We start from the raw sequence: 19,761 nt of genomic DNA, 5'->3' as shown, positions 1-19,761 counted from the left end.
AAGCCTTAAGAAGTGTGATTCATATAGGAGAGAAAATGTGCTTGTGGGAAACAAATCCAACTCAAATGGTTTGTAAATTAGCTCACATGATGTTGTACAAAGGTCTGCAAGGGCCTGGTGTTCAAGGGATGAACATGGAGATTCGTGTTTAGTCAGTTAGTTACTTAGTAATGAAGTCTCTTTGGATGGGGTACTTGAATCCATTTATGGGGAAGCAATGGAGGAGCGGCAAGAGAATATTTTGAGCAGAGGAATAAAGCAGGAGTCAACAAATATATTGTCTTTCGTAGGAAGAAGGGGAAATGAGGTAGAAAAAGACCAGTGATCTCATTTCTAACAATTTATCCTAAGGAAATAAAAGAAAAAAAAATTATAGGCAAATATGCTTGTCGAAATACTATTCATTAGAGCAAAATGAATATACCTTTAGACTGTTTGCACTTAGAAAACAATTGGGTTTATGGTACATCATCTTCTGATCAAATACTAAGCAGATACTGGTTTTTTTGAAGACTCTATCAGAATATGAATAATATTGTCATTAAAAAGCAGAAAATTAAATTGGATCATTATTTTTACGTATAGGTAAATATTTACACAGAAACAAGCTGTCAAAGCAAAAGTAGAAAAATGTAGCCACTTACTTTGTTAGAGTGGTAGAATTTTAAGTGATCTTTTTTCTTGCTTCCATGTTGACTTACAATGATGCTTATATGATCACTGTCAGAAGAATTTAAGATGGGAAAATTGGAAAGACTTTACTGCAGGAACTGGATAAAGATGTAGTCATTGCAAGTATGGGGTGAGGAAAGAATAAAAAGAAAAACAAGTTTGAAATAAGTACAAGGCCAGAGCAGGAGAGGCTTAGTATCCCTGTGGATGAGAAGGCAGGAGGAACTGTGAAGGAAAACTTGCTTAGTGGGAAAATAGGATGACTTTAAACATTTTAGACGTAGGGAGACGTTGTGTGAGCCCTAAATGAAGTAATCTCCAGGCAGCTAAATAAACAGACTGTCATAAAGGTACGGATCGAGTAAGGAGACTGCAGTGTTGAAGTCACTCACACACTTGTGGTCCTTGAGGCCACAGGGATGGGTGAGGTCCTAAGGACGTAAAACTACAGAGAAAGAAACAAAAACCCAAAGGATGAATCCAGGAAGACATCTTAGCAGAAAGAGTGGGGCCAAAGTACAACAAATGGCATTGCAGAGATGGGGAAGTTCCGCAAATGTCATAGTTTGAAAAGAAGCAGGAAAAGGCCAAGGAAGAGAAGATTCAAATGAAGGGACCCCTGTGGAAGATGTTCCTTGAGAAGTAGAAAGGCTGTCCAGTACCCAGAGGAAGTGAGAACCAGGTCCTGGGGCTCCAGGAGGAGACAGAGGGAGAGCCATTGTAGGGCAGGGGAATTCTCAGGAAGTCAACAGATATCTTCCCAAGGAAGAACAAAGGAGAAGGAAGCAGTGTGGGAGGTAAATACCAGGCTGTGAAGGGTTAGAGATTTGAGGACAGTTTTCCAACACTGAATGAAAGAAGTTAGCTGGGAAATTAGAGGGCCAGGGGACTGTGGGTTCTGTAACCAAACAGTGCTGACCGGGGAGCATGGACCTCCAGAATGCAGAACCAAGATGCCATTTGGGTGACAGGTTTTTAGAGCTAATTCAGAGGGCCTGGCTTTATAGGTGACATCATGGAGGCCCTGGGGGTTGGACTCCTGCAAGGCCTCCTGGTCTACCACATCTGTTCCTCAGTCCTGTAACACCCCAGTCCTGCAACACACCCAGATCCTGAGATGGTGACTGGGACCCCACCCAAAATAGGGGGCTAAGGGGAATGCAGAATGCTGGTGGTTGTGTTAGGAGTTAATTGGACAGTTAGGTGGTCAGGGCCAGCGTCCCCAATAAGAAAACGGGGAGCTGGGACAACTAAGACAAAACCACCCCAGTATCTTATGTTATAGCTTAGACAGGACCACAGTAGCATCCTGTCTAGCAGGCTCTGAAGAAGTGACCTTTGCGAGACATCCTGAAACAAAACAATTAACCATAAAACATCGGTCACTATCACAGGTTGAGACAGTTAGTCTCCTCATGTCAGCCCAAAAGACCATCAACACGTGAACAATAACCCAAGTAGGTAGTCGGTTGCATGATCAAAGTCCTGACTGGCCCACCTTAGTAGCCCGTCCACCAGTTGCAAATAAAATAGGAGGGCCCAACAGTGTAGGAGGGTTCCCCTTTCTCTGTATCCTCGCCAGCATCTGTCATTTCCTGACTTGTTGATTTTAGCCATTCTGACTGGTGTGAGGTGATATCTCATTGATGGTGGGAATGCAAGCTGGTGCAACCACTCCGGAAAACAGCATGGAGGTTCCTCAAAATGTTGAAAATAGAACTGCCCTATGACCCAGCAATTACACTACTAGGTATTTACCCTAAAGATACAAACGAGTGATCCGAAGGGGCACGTGCACCCGAATATTTATAGCAGCAATGTCCACAATAGCCAAACTATGGAAAGAACCTAGATGTCCATCAACCGATGAATGGATAAAGAAGATGTGGTATATATACACAATGGAATACTATGCAGCCATCCAAAGAAATGAATTCTTGCCATTTGCGACAACATGGATGGAACTAGAGCGTATCATGCTTAGTGAAATAAGTCAAGCGGAGAAAGACAACTATCATATGATCTCCCTGATATGAGGAAGTGGTGATGCAACATGGGGGCTTAAATGGGTAGGAGAAGAATCAATGAAACAAGATGGGATTGGGAGGGAGACAAACCATAAGTGACTCTTAATCTCACAAAACAAACTGAGGGTTGCTGGGGGAAGGGGGGTTGGGAGAAAGGGGAGGTTATGGACATTGGGGGGTGTGTGTGCTTTGGTGAGTGCTGTGGGGTGTGTGGACCTGGCGATTCACGGACCTGTACCCCTGGGGATAAAAACATATGTTTATAAAAAATTAAAAATTAAAAAAAAATAGGAGGGCCCAAATGATTAGAATTAGGGACATAAGTAAAGAAGTGTTTTAGGAAAAGAGATCAAGTGGTTTCCCCGAAGTCAAGCAGCTTTGTCACACACAAACCTGGACAGGTGCATCCGACTCCAAAGCCCGTGTTTCTAGACTCACAGCAGGTTGCCGGTGAACAAATGGAGGTTCTCAGAGCAAAAGGGATCCATGGCAGGCCTTGAGATGCAGAGGAGGCTGTGGGTTCTGAGTCCCATCTGTTGGCAGTTAGCACCTCAGCAGCCACAGGATTAAGACAGTTCAAAGGTGTTAATAGGGGTGACATGAGAGAGCATGAGCTGTGGGATAGCAGGGTGGAAGCTAGGTTGTTCCCAGTGCTGATAAAATCTTACTATATCGAAGGGACTCATTTGCTTTTTTTTTTTTCAATTTATTTATTTTCAGAAAAACATTATTCATTATTTTTTCACCACACCCAGTGCTCCATGCAAGCCGTGCCCTCTATAATACCCACCACCTGGTACCCCAACCTCCCACCCCCCCGCCACTTCAAACCCCTCAGATTGTTTTTCAGAGTCCATAGTCTCTCATGGTTCACCTCCCCTTCCAATTTACCCAAATTCCCTACTCCTCTCTAACGCCCCTTGTCCTCCATGCTATTTGTTATGCTCCACAAATAAGTGAAACCATATGATAATTGACTCTCTCTGCTTGACTTATTTCACTCAGCATAATCTCTTCCAGTCCCATCCATGTTGCTACAAAAGTTGGGTATTCATCCTTTCTGATGGAGGCATAATAGTCCATAGTGTATATGGACCACATCTTCCTTATCCATTCATCCGTTGAAGGGCATCTTGGTTCTTTCCATAGTTTGGCGACTGTGGCCATTGCGGCTATAAACATTGGGGTACAGATGGCCCTTCTTTTCACGACATCTGTATCTTTGGGGTAAATACCCAGGAGTGCAATTGCAGGGTCGTAGGGAAGCTCTATTTTTAATTTCTTGAGGAATCTCCACACTGTTCTCCAAAGAGGCTGCACCAACTTGCATTCCCACCAACAGTGGAAGAGGGTTCCCCTTTCTCCACATCCTCTCCAACACATGTTGTTTCCTGTTTTGTTAATTTGGGCCATTCTAACTGGTGTAAGGTGATATCTCAATGTGGTTTTAATTTGAATCTCCCTGAGGGCTAATGATGATGAGCATTTTTTCATGTGTCTGATAGCCATTTGTATGTCTTGATTGGAGAAGTGTCTGTTCATATCTTCTGCCCATTTTTTGATGTGTTTGCCTGTTTCGTGTGGGTTGAGTTTGAGGAGTTCATTATAGATCCTGGATATCAACCTTTTGTCTGTACTGTCATTTGCAAAAAGAGCTAAAATTTGTATGGAATCAGAAGAGACCCCGAATTGCTAAGGAAATGTTGAAAAACAAAAATAAAGCTGGCGGCATCACCTTACCTGATTTCAAGCTTTATTACAAAGCTGTGATCACCAAGACAGCATGGTACTGGCATAAAAACAGACACATAGACCAGTGGAACAGAGTAGAGAGCCCAGATATGGACCCTCAACTCTATGGTCAATTAATCTTTGACAAAACAGGAAAAAATATACAGTGGAAAAAAGACAGTCTCTTCAATAAATGGTGCTGGGAAAACTGGACAGCTATATGTAGAAGAATGAAACTCGACCATTCTCTTACACCGTACACAAAGATAAACTCAAAATGGATAAAAGACCTCAACGTGAGACAGGAATCCATCAGAATCCTAGAGGAGAACATAGGCAGTAATCTCTTCGATATCAGCCACAGCAACTTCTTTCAAGATACGTCTCCAAAGGCAAAGGAAACAAAAGCAAAAATAAACTTCTGGGACTTGATCAAAATCAAAAGCTTCTGCACAGCAAAGGAAACAGTCAAAAAAACAAAGAGGCAACCCACGGAATGGGACTCATTTGCTTTTTAAGAATTGAGAAACATTAGCAAGCAAATTGTCAGGCTATTGCTTTCTAAAGATTTACCAACATCTCCCTCAGATTGGTCCCCAACTCATAGAGTAAATCACTTAGAAGAACCAGATGCTGTTTTGCTCAGGAGAAATCCTTTGGGGCTTTCCCAACTCTCCCTAGATACAGAGAGCACTCAAATGCAGCAGCTGTATTTTTAAACAAAGACCAAGGTTATTGGGAAATCCCCACATTTCTGTAGGACAAGAGAGGTTCCCAAGGGGTTCATCTGGGAAGAAAATAAGCCCTCATATTTTAGCCTTACCTTGCTGATTGACGCTCAAGGCTATAGGAAGAGAGACAAAACAAATTGAATTTGAGATATCTAGCCTTTTAATCAGAGGCTCATCTATTCTGCTTCAAAGACAAGTGATCAGTGTTTCAGATTTCCACTGAGATTGTGCTGAAAACTGCTGGCCATCAAGGAGAAAAGGTCAGGGAGGTTCCCCATTAGTGAAATTCTGTGTACATGTTCCTCAGGCCTCCAACCTTGGCTTCCTATAATATAGGAATTAGCCTCATCTGTAAGTAGAGTCAAACAAAATATTAAGGTTTGCTGAAATTTTGTTCTAGGGGATTATTTTTAGTCTGTGCCAAAAATATAACCAATTCTTCTCTCTCTCTGTTTTTATAGCTTGCTGGACAGGTGAGTATTCTTACTGTACTGTGCTTCTTGTTGAAGTAATTAACTGCATTCTGACAAGGCCCATTTAAGAGAAACTCTCAGCCGCATGGGAAAAAGGACTTCTTCCTTCTATGCATACACTTCTATATTGTGATTATGGCTATGGTTGTCAATGTCATGTTTCTACCTGATTGTAAGATGGTGACACCCAGCCCTGATCCCCTTCACACTAATGTGCTTTCTAGGTCTTGTCTCAGTTCACAGTTCAGTCTCTTCACGGAGGATGTCACGTTACTGGGGAACTCAGGGACAGGGCTTTGAATGACCACATTCTTTTGCTCTGTTGCTGACCCTGTGGACACTGGCTTCTTGGACCGGTGATATTTCCTTTCCTATCTCTGACCCACACACATCTTTCATTTCACCAAGTGCCCACATCTTGTACACCTGACCTTGCCATGGATGATCTTCCTGGGGCCTAGACTGCAGTGGGTGTCCCAGGGCTCCATAGATCCCTTGGACTCCATTGTTGCTGAAGGAGTTATGTCAAGGTGAAGAACTCCTGGACTTCCAGAAGCCTTCTGAAGTAGACCCATAGGGACTTACTCCAAAAGTTTGAGCTTATCCCCAAATTTGGCATCATGAGCTTTAATTCTGAAAAACAAACAAACAAACAAAAAACCAAAAAACTTACACATGTAAGTACCCGATAAATTTCATGGATTTGAATTAAATTTATCAGATACCCTGCTGGGCCCTAGGGAAAGAAGACAATAAAAATAAACAGAAACTGGTTCTGCTTTCTGGGAGAATCTGTGACAATAGGTCAGTCTTGATGCTTGCCTACCACTTCTTTAATAATTTTTAGTATTAGGGCTAAGAAGGGAAGAATACTTAATTTTTCATATTTTATTGTTCATTATTGGCTTTGATATTTTTTTCTTCACTGAAAATTCCTTGACTCAAGACATCTCTAGATCAACCTTTCCTCTCCCATCCTATTGCTGAGAACAGTGGGTTGGTGTGTGGGCTATTTAGAGTCTAATGTGCTTGGGGACTTAGCCAGACTGAGGATAGTAGAACACCCTATATAGATGAGGGTGTTGGTTTTTTAGATCACTGCTTTTTCTCTTCCTATGTTGAGAATTTAATAGCACTTTGAACAGTTTGGTTTGATACATAATGCAGATTCCCTATGAGATTCCCAAAGTCCAATCATCAGAAGAATATTAGCATTGAGTTGGAAATTGCAGACAGTCCCATTTTTATAACAGCTCATTGCAAGCCTGCTGAGGTCCAGCCACCCTTGCTTTCATTTAAAAGCTGACTTCCATGAGGGTCCTGAGGACCCCTCCCTTGGGAAAAAGCCTCTTTGTCCTCCAAATGCTCATCAAGAATAATAGTCACTCTGTACCTTTCTGTGGGGCAATCCTCTCCAGGAAAGAGTCCTTGAGGACAGACTTGAATTTTGGTCATCTTTGCATGTATCTTGGTGTATGTCACCTGGTATGTCAGCCAGCATGCTACTGAGTGAATATTTGTTGCCTAAGTGGATAAAAATCTTCCAACTGACTATAGTCATTAGTAGATCATGTCTGAAGATTTTTGTAGACAGTAAACTTTCAAAAAACCCTCAAAGCTACCGTTTCCTTTTATTCATGTTTTTAAAAATTTACTTACAGTAAAACTCATTTTTTTGTGTGAGTATCACTGTGGATGAGAAGGCAGGAGGAACTGTGAAGGGAAACTTGCTTAGTGGGAAAATAGGATGACTTTAAACATTTTAGATCATCACCATGATCAGGATTCAGAACTCTTCTATGAGCCCAGACACTCCCATCAATTTCTTTATAAATAGCAGGCTGATTGCAGGCTGTGAAGTCTGAGTGTTCATACCACCACATATGGACGCTCTAGACTCATATAACACTTTCATGGGAACAACGAGTTACTTGTGCATCCCTCTAGTGCTGGAGCTGGAGGCAACCCCTCATCTCCCTAGCCCGTGGTGTGAACCAGCCTCAGCCCTGGAGGGAAAGGCATGGGAAGGGTCTCTGATCAGCATAATGACTTCATACTTCTGCTTTTCATGTTTGCAGAAAAGTGCCCAGTGTACCCAACAGAGCTGGTATTTGCCCTGGACCAGTCCTACGACATCTCCGAACAGAGATTTGATGAAATGAGGGAAGTCATCAAATCCATTGTTGAAGGCCTTAACATCAGGGAAAGTAACTGCCCCGTGGGAGCCAGAGTTGTTGTAGTTTCCTATGATTCGGGCACCAGCTACCTCATCCGTGGGTCAGACTACCGTAACAAGAAGCAGCTCCTCCAGCTTATTTCCCAGCTGAAATATCGAACCCCCACAGAAGACCGAGACATTGGTAATGCAATGAGATTTGTGGCCCGGAACATTTTCAAGCGGACACACGCAGGAGCCAATGTGAGGAAAGTCGCTGTGTTTTTCAGCAACGGGCAAGTGGCCAGTCAGTCTTCCATCATCACGGCCACTATGGAGTTCAATGCCCTAGATATCAGCCCAGCAGTCTTTGCTTTTAATGAAAGGACTTTCCTTGAGGCTTTTGAGGTAAGAACTTCCCTTGGCAACTTCTGCCTGTATCACGTGGTAAGATGGGGATAGCGGGGAGTAGGGTTGGAGGTGGGATAGAGTGTCTCTCTTTCTCTGCAATTTCCCCAGCTGTATTGTTACCAGGATCCATGAAATCCGGTGTCCGATAACAACGGTAGTCAGAAATGAAGGCGGCCACACTTGCTCAGTTCCCGCTGTGCACCAGGCGCTGTCCCTAGAACTTTACCTACATGCTCACAGTCCTCTGAAGTGAATGTTGTTCTTATCTCCATTTAAAAATGAAGAAACTGAGGTCCAGAGATTTTGAGGGACTTCTCCAATTTTGTGCAGCTAATAAATGGTTAAATCAGAATTCCAACTAAGGTGTGTCTGACAGAAGGGACCATGAATTTGGGGCTCTACCAGCCCCCTGCAGATCAGGTGTTTCTCACATCTGTCATCTGCTTGCTGTATCTCATTGACTAACTGGTCTTAACTTATGACAGATGAGGTTTAGGGTCTCTCTGAACCCTAATGTTGTGTAAAACATTTAATGAAAATGAATTTATGAACCCAAGAGAGGCTTGGATCAACAGATTCTTATGAGAATCTATGTTTCTGCCTCTCCCCCCAAAACTGAAGAATTTCTCCATCTACTGTTCTACTGTTCTTAAATATATTCAGATTGTCCATGAACTACATGCTCCTGGTGAAGCCATGGTGTCTTCCAAGAGGTTATAAAAGTCTAGATATATACACAAATACCTATATTTCTACTTTAAAAAGAGAAAGAAGCACTCTTTAACACAAAGAGAATTAATCTGTTCATGACACATCCAAGTAGTTTTTGGGAATAGGAGCCACAGGGAGAGTCACAATAGAAACTGACAGAAAGGATTGTAGGAAGTCAAAGTTTTCTCTATTAAAAATGATTATCTCCCAGCATACTAGATTACTTACTTATTTTACTTGTTATTTTATGGTATGTGTCCCTACTGCACTAGACTGTAAGGTGGAGATTTTATCTGCTTTGTTCGTTTCTGTGTCCCCAGTTCCTAGAATACCACCTATAACATTATCAATATTTAGTAAGGATTTGTTGGATGAATGAATGAACGAATGAATGAATGAAGATCATATGGTTTATTCCTATGAATAAACTTCCTTGATTTACCAAGGCAGCCTTTAGTCTTTCCATGGGGGACAAGCAAGGTCAAATGCAAAATAATACCCAAAGCATCCAAAGTTCACAAAAGAAATAGTAAGGAATGTGAAAAACTTTCTGATTATAAGACTGGAATAATTATAAGCATTTTCGAAAGCTCACTCAACACTTTGCAGTAAAACAGGGTGTGACTTTTCTAACCCTTTATTATCCCAAGGAGAAAGGGGAAAAAACACGAGTATTCTTGTGATTGAAAGATACCTCATCACCACCTGAGAATGATGGGTTTCTTTCATTGTAACAAAAGTATCTGCCTTCCTGGTGCCTCAAACAGAGTAAATGTCCAATAGATAGCTATTGACTCATCGAATGAATAAGTGAATTAGAGAATGAATGAATGCCATATGTTGCCCATTTCAGTCAATATTAAAGCAAGAAAAGCAAGAAAAAAAAAACAGATGAAATCAGGCCATGTACTACCAAGAATTTTGATCAGACAATGTTTTTTGTCTGTCTTTGGAAATAAACTTCTAAATGAGAATTTGTGATTGAGGAAGTACACTTAACATCTGAAAGATGAGGGGAGATGAACCATGAGAGACTATGGACTCTGAAAAACAATCTGAGGGGTTTGAAGTGGCGGGGGGGTGGGAGGTTGGGGTACCAGGTGGTGGGTATTATAGAGGGCACAGCTTGCATGGAGCACTGGGTGTGGTGAAAAAATAATGAATACTGTTTTTCTGAAAATAAATAAATTGGAAAAAAAAACATCTGAAAGATGTACTTTCTTCTAAATAATGTTATTGGGATGGAAATAGTTGGGATCGCTGTTTAAAGAGGCCACAGGAAACTTGTATGTAGGTAAAATTTCTGCAGGATCCAACTTCAGAAGCTGATGCGCGGTACATAATCGGCTGGTACATGATCAGAAGTATATATAGGGGCGCCTCGCTGGCTTAGTTGGTAGAATATGAGACTCTTGATCCTGGGGTTGTGAGTTTGAGCCCCACATGGGATACTTAAAAAAATAACCAGAAGAAGAAGAAGAAGAAGAAGAAGAAGAAGAAGAAGAAGAAGAAGCAGAGCAGCAGCATGTAAGATTCAGTGATAAATTTCAGAATTGGAAATAAGTGTGAGATTTTAATTCTTGTCCTGGTGGGTGAATTTGATGGTAATCGTGTGATATTTTTTTTGCCATAAAAGAAAGATGCTGATACCTCCCTTACATACTTCTTTGTGTTGTTTAGAATAAAAGGGGGATGATGTGTGGGTGTGTGTGTATGTGAGAGAGAGAGAGAGAGAGAAGGAGAGAGAGAGAGAAAGAGAGATGTGCTGAATAGAAAAGAATATAATGCAAGATAATGGTAATTAGCTTGGGGTTTTTCAAACTAATCCTTAAAGTAAGCACACAATGGCTTCCTGATAATGGTTAAAGAAAATGATCAAATAAGCATATACTTGTTTTTCATTACAGTTTGATGACACTGGAACATTTCAGGTGATCCCAGTTTCTCCAAATGAGTCATTAGAAAAATTTCGACGTTGTACTCTTTGCTACGGTAAGACTCTTGAGAATTTATAGTGCAGAAACAAATGCCTACTGGGTAAGTTATTAAGTCTGACTTATCAGATATTTCTGGCTTTGAATATAGATTCTATTTTCAGTTTCCTAGTCTTCCAATACCATACATCAGGGTTTCAATCTCTATAATATTTAGAGCTTCCAGAATGTGAAAATTTGTTTAGAATACTATCCCAATTATTGTGGTTTTTCTTTGGGGACAGTTTGGTAATGCGTGTATCAAAACCCTCTAAAATACTGAAAATATTTTCTAAATGAGTTTACGCATGACTTGCAGACTTCAGGCATATATGTTACCTACATCTGCTTTCAAAAAAATCTTCCCAAATTGCCTTCTGGTGGCCACAGAAATATTGGGACATTGAAAATTCTTCATTGGCTTAAATAATGTGAGATTAAAGAGGTACTAATCAGGTTATTAATACTTAGTAATCAATCACTGAATCACTTGAAAAAGATCTTAAACAACAGTGTCTTGTTGTGCAGACATTGAACCAATCAAGACTCTCTCTGTGTTTTCAGATAAATGTTTTCCAAATGCTTGCATCAAAGAGATTTTTTTACCTGAAAATTCATACATGGATGCAGCCTTCCTCTTAGACAATCCTCGGACTATAGCAAATGATGAGTTTAATGCTATGAAAACCTTGATGAGCTCCATGATTGACAACTTCAACATTGCCTCAGACCCTAGAATCTCAGACTTTGGTGATAGGATTGCCCTATTGAGCTATTCTCCTTGGGATAATTCTAGGAGAAAGAAGGCTGTGGTAAAAGCAGAGTTTGGATTTACAACTTATAACAGTGGAGTCCTAATAAAGAGGCACATCCAGTCTTCCCTCCAGCAGCTTAAAGGAGAAGCTACCATTGGCCATACCCTACTGTGGGCTGTGGAGAACCTCTTCCCACAAACACCAAACTTAAGAAAACACAAGGTCATTTTTGTTATCTCAGCTGGAGAATATCATGAGAGAAAGGAATTCTTAAAGAAGGTGGCTCTGAGGGCCAAGTGCCAAGGCTATGTCATATTTGTGATTTCCATGGGCTCTGCATATAAGGAGGACATGGAGGAGTTAGCCAGCTACCCACTTGATCATCATCTGATACAGCTTGGGAGAATTCATAAACCAGAACTGGATTATATTACAAAGTTTCTAAAGCCATTTGTTTATTCAGTCAGACGTAAGTAATAATTTTGTTTTTCCTCTTTGTTTTGTTAAATTTAGTGTTTGTTAGTAGTATTCATAGCCTAACACATCTTTGAATCTATAGCTAAGCCAAATATACGAATTAGATGGTGAGACGGGGACAGGGGTGGACCCATCCTGCTTCTACTTTGTTTTTCCCTTGGCCATAATGTGATGAGACCTCTTTCATGATAGAAGGTCTATTACACAAAATCTCAGCGCTACCAGTACAGAGTGACTGGAGGTCTCTGGAGCCACACCTGTGTGACCTGAAGAAGTTTCAGCAGTCCTTCGATGAGTGTTTACATAAAGGTTTGCCCTATTGCACCTAGATTTTTTTAACTGTGGCACACCCTGGAGACCTGTATGAAGGTTTAAAGATGGCACAGTCCTATGCTGTTCCCAAAGAGCATAAGCATACAGATCATATCGGAATCTTGTCCTGGTTCAGTATGTATAGGGTGGAGGGTCTGCATTTCTAATAGTCTCCCCAGTGATGTCAATGCTTCTGGTCCAATGACACTGAGTAGGAAGGCTCGAGGCCGATGCACTACAAAATGTTACCCATTGGTTGGGTAATATCCCCAAACTGATCTGCAAGAGAGAAATACAGACATTGAGAATAAGCATCCACAAACTTTTAAGGCAATTTGACATTACCACAGCATTCAAGTGTATGAACAGTATACTTGCTCTCATGTAACAAGATAGAAACCACAAGTGTCAGTCTCCAAAGGATTAAGAATAAAAATACCTTCCCCACAAATGATTTGAGAATATCTCTAGAGCAGTGGTTCTTGACTGGGGATGATTTTGTCCCCCCAAATTTTGGAAATGTCTGGAGATTTTTTATTTTTGAGGGGGGTCACAACCAAGAGAGAGGATACTAGTATCTCGTAAGCAGAGACCAACGATGTTGCTAAACAAACAAACAAACAAACAAACAACAAACAAACAAAAGCTGCAGCCCATTCTTTATGGGATTCTACCAGGTTTAGATGTAGGTTCTTTTGGAATCAATCCCACCACCCTTTAAATTCCAAAGTTGCCCTGGTATTTAAGGAATCTCAACAGCACCATCGTGACAGTATCTTGAGCTTTCACTCTCCATTGCAGAGAAAGCTCCACCTTTAATTTAATCAATTGTAAGATATACCATTATATTATGTAAAAAGAAAGAAAAAGTGCTTCCAATTAAATGTTGATACCAGCTTCCCTATTAGAGTTTTGAATTTTAGAGTAATTGAAAGAGTCCTTTTAGACAGACAGGCAGATGTCCCTCTTGTGCATGCGTGAACAGGGAATATGTGTGGAATTGACTGGTGGGGGCATTCCTAACACTTTTTCACATTCAAAACTGGACTCCTGGGAGCTATTTCTTGACTCCAACTCACTGAGATCTATCCTGTTCAATGCAGTATTGTCCTTTATGACATCAGGATTGATGGTGACATAGCACGTTTGAAAGACTATAAAACAATTCAGAGATGTTCTTACTGGGCTTTCAAGTTAAGCTTTGCAGTGATTAGAGCTAGCTTGCTTTTGATTGCCACCTGAACAATGTTGGTGAATACATCCAGGTCAGTGCCTGCCCATAACCGCTTGGTTCACTAATACTGCCTGGAAATGTTCCTAAACTACTGACCCTTATTCTACGATTTTTGGTGCCTCCATGTTTACTGCTTCCTCGTGCACGAGCGACACCCGCTGTATGACAGTTCCCGCCTCAGTAACCACAGCTGGCAGATGCAACTGATTAGAAGACTTTGTCTTATTTCCGAGAAATGGGGGAAAAAAATGCTCATCTTCGAACGAGAGAAGTACAACTGTTATAAAACCATAAGCATTCTCTGAGCTATTTTCTTGGAATCATTCTGTGGCCAAAAGCCTTCTTTAACTAAAAACTATTCTCCTGAATGAAGAAAAACAAGGATATACTTTTAATACAGAATGACAGTGGGAAGGGAATAAGAGGGCATATTATTTAGGCTAGTAAACTAAAACCTTTTCTTTGATTATTTTCCTCCTAGGAAATTGGTGTTAATGGGTACAGCAGCACAGAAATAGCAGCATGTAATAAAATGCTACCCTTTCTAGGTTTGATTCATTAGCATAAATCCTAGTGAAAAGCTTGGTGGATTCAGAATAACATTTCCCTTAAATCCTATTAGCCTGAGTATGTGGAAATCATGTGTTTTTGCATCACAATTAACCTTTAAATGAACAATTTGAGGAGGTTTGTTTTCCATGGGCCTAGTAATTCTTTGGCTGCAAAACCCTCTAAAATCAAGTTTTGAATGCTGTTTCTAGCTGCCACTATTTTCTGTTTCCATCCCAGCCAAGTTTGGCTGAAATATTTTAGTGACAGTGATTGCTTCAAGAAGATTCCTTTCGGGATTCTTTTTCTTTACAAAACATAATTTCTGATTTAAAAACCTAATTCTAACTCTGCTCTCTCCATAGGAGGATTCAATGAGTACCCCCCACCAGAGCTTGAGAATGCCTGCAGACTCATCTCAGAAGAAGCTTCTCAAAATAGTGATCTCCTGTGAGTTAGAAATCTCTTCCATTTACAAGCAACTGTTAATTGACTGATGGGTGTATAACTGTTGATGGCAGGTTATTAGGTTGAGGAAGCTAATAAGGTCTCTGAAGTAAAGTCTTCCCATATTTTCCATTTTCTATAGCAGAAGCCACACAGCAAGGATGTTTTCTGGATTGATGTTTCTGTAACATTCTCATGAGCTGTATTACAGTTTTGCCTTTCTGTTCATGGTTTCCTGAGAAAGTCCCACATTGAAATCTACTCCAGAATAGGACCCACAATATAGCCTTAGCCACTGCAACCTCCCTTCCTCTCTCTCCCCAGCATTAGCCCTGAGTACTAGCCATACTGGACTCTTGTCTGCTTTGTGTGAATGGTGGCTTCTCCTTCCTGGGTTTTGGGTCACACCACTTGGAACCCTGTTCCTTCCAGTGAAAGCTTACCCATCATCCATGGCCCCTTTGAAGCCCATTTTTACTGACAAAATCCTTATTTTCTTGTACCTTCTTATACTTTTGGGGAGGCGGTTATTACAGTTTATCTCAAAGCCTTGTCTCACTGAAGTCTGGAGATACATACAATTCATTGTTTCATCCCCCCAAAAGATGGCTTGAAAGACCCCACCATGTAATTGCACATATAAGCAGTCTACGGCCATACCACCCTGAACGCGCCCGATCTCGTCTGATCTCGGAAGCTAAGCAGGGTCGGGCCTGGTTAGTACTTGGATGGGAGACATATAAGCATTTTTTCTTAAAATTGTATCCTAATTAACAATATAAATAATTAATCTGAATAAATCTTGGACTTCAAACAGAGCAAGTGGCCCATTTGGTTTCTGTCTGCTTCTCTGTATTTCCCCAAGCTTGGATCCCCAACAGCAGCCTTGAGAAAGCCCAGATTTAAGCCCACAATTACTTCTTCCTCTTAGATTGCAGTTAAGCAAAGAGCTTCTCGGAACAGATAAGGTTTCTTATACACATCCAGAAGCACAATGGCAAGATGAAATGTGCTCAGAATTCATGCAAGTATATATTCCTGTAATTTCAGATTTCATTCACTTAGTAGTTTAGCAAGGAAGTGTCCAGCAGCCAACACCTGAAGAACAACATGACACTGATGTCATGTGAAGCAATATTTTCCAGCATTGAATAAGTCATAAATTCATTTAAAGTCATAAATTCATTTAAATTCTTATGGAACTGCAGACAAAATATTATAATGTTATTCAGACATGTACAAACATAAATCTGGCTGTGAATACTATGTTTGTAGTTCTTGTGCAACTATCAGACTAGAATAAATGTACGTCAAATCCAAGCAAAATCAGTAAGACACAAATTTAAAATAGTAATTTAATATAATGGATGATTCTGCTTTACCAAAATAGATCTCCCGAAAACTGGAAAAATGTGGTATATACTGGTAAAAAAAAAAAAGTAAAATAGGACGCGTGTGGCAGAAGTACACATGCTTTCAGCTTACCTACTCTGTTGCGTGAAACCTTAATTTTTCACTGCTGTCTTCACCTGCACTGTTGCAGAAGTGTCGTTCAATATGATATATGATGACCCACATATATCATATCGTGGGTCATCATATCATTTGGCTTTAACTTGTGTGAGTGTGTTATTCATGTGTTATGTCTGACCTTTTTATCTTTCCTCATTAACTCGCAATAGTCAAAGTAATACTGCCGGGTACCAAACACTAGTATCAAATACAAATGTGAATGTGGACACTGAAATTACATCAAGGTGCATAAATAGAATAAAAATAAGAATCAACTTAATATTGAATGTTTTCTATCATCATCTAAATAAAAACACATTCTCAAATTATCAGAGAATTCATAAACTCCAAGAATATAAATGTAGACACCATTTTAAGAGATCTGATGTCAATGCGATAAGTTTTGTATAGTCTTATTCTTCTCAGAACAGATCTCGATTTCTATTTTCTCTATTTTCTGTGAGAGTGACCTCAATCTGAGAAATTGTATGGTTGTTCCAAATAACCTGTGATCAACTTTCTTGTCATTTATCTAAAACTATGGCAAATTAGACTCATATTATTCCAAACTAATAGATATTAGGCTGTAAGCAGATGGGGGAAAGGAAGGACAAGTAAGAATAGTTTATTTATCAGTTTGTTCTTTTTAATAATATCAAATCTTAATGAATAATTTTATTGAAATGAATTTAAATGTGTACCTCTTGTTTTCTTCTAAGAAATGACTAAGTAATTATATCAAATAGCTGAGATACTTTATTTGCATTCCCCAAGGCAACCAAAATTCATCTAAAAATTCTGTTTTTATCTGCTAGATTTACTCCTGAGCCACTTGATATTTCTTCAGGAGAGAACAGCTTCACTGGCCAGGAATTAAGTGCTGGAAAAGACTCTTCCTTTGTGTTGGAGGACATTGGAAGTGATTCTTTGGTCTACATACCAAGTCATATGCTTATGCCACAAGAATTAAAGATCACACACAAGAAAGGTCACAATTCTAAAGAAATTGCAAGTTTAACTTCTGGTAAGGAAACAAAAAGTTATGGTGAAATTTTTAAATAAGGGGGTCCTTGTCTTTTAATACTAGCACAGAACCCAGTAAATGAAGGCTGTTCTCTAAGGTGATTTTTTTTTTCAAGTTCAAGATAGTAGCTACAGCTGCTGCTATGGTTGAAAATGAAGGTTTACAAGTTAACGAGCACCACTGTGAAGACCACTGGTATAAGCTCTAAGAAATGCCCATGATGTTCTCACCAGGCTTAAGATTTCTCTAGAAGGTTAGTGTGACGTAGAAGGAAACAATACAGAGAATATCAGAGCAAAGCAAGGATTAAAATCGCTTTAAAAGCTGGTTGGGCCAGTACCTCAGACTCTGTGATTGCATGAGAAGGTATGGTATTTTTGAGGTACTTGGAAGTGATAGAACACAGACTGTCCCTCTGTCTGCTCTATACATTTGGGTGGCAAAGCAAGAATACCTTCTGGCAGGATTTAATACTTTAAAACAAATCAGATATGTATGCTTTTTGTCTGTGTTTTCATGGAAAGGCAGGACATTCTAAACAGACTTCAACCATTTCTAGCTATGCATGTTAAAGGCTTCCAAAATGCTTATTAGACCAGAATACCAGCATTGAATGCATTACATCAGAAGTAGCACATATGTTGTTAGACAATGCAAGTTTAAAAGGAAAAGGGGCCAATTTATACCAGTTATTCCTGAAAATGAATCACATTCATTCTCAGTAACTTCCTTGAATAAATACCTTTTCTTTTCCTTGGGTTCAACACTCACTTCTCCACCCTGTCCTCCTACTTATGAAATATAAATATTTTCATTTTACCTTTAAGACAACTGAATTTCCTTTTCCAAGCTAGAATTAATAATAAAAAAGTCAACCATTAGTTGAAAAATAGGGCTTAAAAAATGATGTAGTGCAGTAAGACAAAATGTCTGTAGTACCTTGGCATCAACGCATTCAACTGTGTGTATTTTTTTAGTTAAGCAATTTTTATTATCATATAGACATAGCTTAAAGAAGAGAATAAGATATTTCTTCTTTTTAACAGATACAATTAATTTTGGGTGTTCATTTCAATGGTATGGTACAGGAATTTATAATGGTTTGGTTTAAAGAGAAAAAAAAAATGTGGTTTGACAAGGTTAAATACCGAATTATCAATTGTGATCATTTTGGCAAAGGTAAGCACTCTAAAATCGAATAACTCAGAAATGTGAATCTTTTCAGGAAAAGGCAGATATGACTGGATATTTAAGAAGAAAAGAAAAAAGGAATTCATCTTTGTTGCCATTTCTAGCAACCCTTGTTCAGTAATAATGGACTTTTTTCATTGATTTACCAGATGTTGGGGAATCAAGATACTTATAGCAAAAGGAAGGTTCATTTTGGTCAAAGAAATCATTGTACATGGCTCTACTAGGAAAAAATGTAGATTATTAGTTGCCCCGCCCTACTTCATTTCTCCTGCAGTGGGTTGAAGTATGCTGGGAGTTCCATGGAGGGTTGAGTCATGTTGTGGTAGCCTGCAAACAGTGTGAGTCTCACACCTAAGATAATAGATATTTTTTATCCTCTAAAATAAATCTGAGTTTCAGATCATAAATGTTGTCTAGGCCGGGACGCCTGGGTGGCTCAGTTGTTAAGGGTGTGTCTTCAGCTCAGGTTATGATCTCAGGGCCCTGGGATCAAGCACCATGTTGGGCTCCCTTCTCAGTGGGGAGTCTGCTTCTCCCTCTCCCACTCACCCTGCTTGTGTTCCTCTCTCTCTCTGCATCTCTCTCTGTCAAATAAATAAGTCTTTTTTTTTAAAGTGTTGTCTAAGGATTTAGTGTTATTCCTTCTGTCCCTTCTTTTATCATCTTTAGCCAGTTGCCAAAACCTACTGAGAATTTTCTATATAATGTGCCATCCTCATGGAGAGGACATTGTGGTTCAGATATTTTATTCAGTTGATAAGAGATGAACTTTGATTAGTTCCAGATGGATTGCACAAATAAAAGGTTGATAACTGGCATAAGCACCCACATGTGTTCTTGTTACTCATTTGTAATGTGATTCTCATGGCTGAGGGCTGATCTTTCTGCCCTTGAACTGAGAGTCTTTGGAGAAAGTCAGGAATCTGAACCATTTAAAAAATGTACAGTTTCCAGAGTCCTGTGGGCTGGAAATGAGTTGTGTGTTTCCCATGAGATATACAATCACTATCTCTCTTCCCTATGCCTTTCCCTCTGCTTCTTACTACCTGCTCCGATGTCCAAGTTCATCTTTAATTCCATGGCCCTCTCCAATCCTTATAGCAGCTGAATGACAGTCTGTATCAGAATCACCTGGAAGTCCTTCATAAGCTCAGATTGCTAAACCCACCTCAGAATTACTGCGGCATATTTAGGGGTGTGAGTGGCAAGGAAAAGGCTAGAAACTGCAGCACCAGCACCAGCAGCATCTGGGAAGTCATTAGAAATGCCTCTTCTCAGCACTTTTTCCAGACCTACCAAGTCAGAATCTCTGGGGCTGGAGCTCAGCAATCTGAGTTTTAACAAGTAGCTCTAATACAGGTTGTGGGTTTTTT

At 40.0% G+C, this 19,761-nt stretch overlaps 1 protein-coding gene across 4 annotated transcripts in view; it reads left to right on the top strand.

The window, feature by feature from the left end:
* The window catches only part of COL6A5 (collagen type VI alpha 5 chain), a 96,564-nt gene that overhangs the window by 54,474 nt on the left and 22,329 nt on the right, over positions 1-19,761 (top strand). For 3 of the 4 annotated variants that reach the window (XM_044252400.1, XM_044252398.1, XM_044252396.1), the window contains 6 exons: positions 5,623-5,634; positions 7,713-8,197; positions 10,819-10,903; positions 11,449-12,108; positions 14,577-14,661; positions 16,986-17,194. In XM_044252400.1, coding sequence (XP_044108335.1) covers positions 5,623-5,634; positions 7,713-8,197; positions 10,819-10,903; positions 11,449-12,108; positions 14,577-14,661; positions 16,986-17,194 — 1,536 coding nt within the window. Of the gene's footprint in view, positions 1-5,622; positions 5,635-7,712; positions 8,198-10,818; positions 10,904-11,448; positions 12,109-14,576; positions 14,662-16,985; positions 17,195-17,309; positions 17,389-19,761 lie in introns of those variants that run through there. The other variant, XM_044252397.1, reaches the window with a different exon arrangement.

Source organism: Neovison vison, chromosome 6 (assembly GCF_020171115.1).
Source record: "Neovison vison isolate M4711 chromosome 6, ASM_NN_V1, whole genome shotgun sequence".
Lineage (NCBI taxonomy): Eukaryota > Metazoa > Chordata > Mammalia > Carnivora > Mustelidae > Neogale > Neogale vison.
The sequence above is the reverse complement of the archived record's forward strand: the minus strand, read 5'-3'. Positions and strand labels throughout refer to the sequence as shown.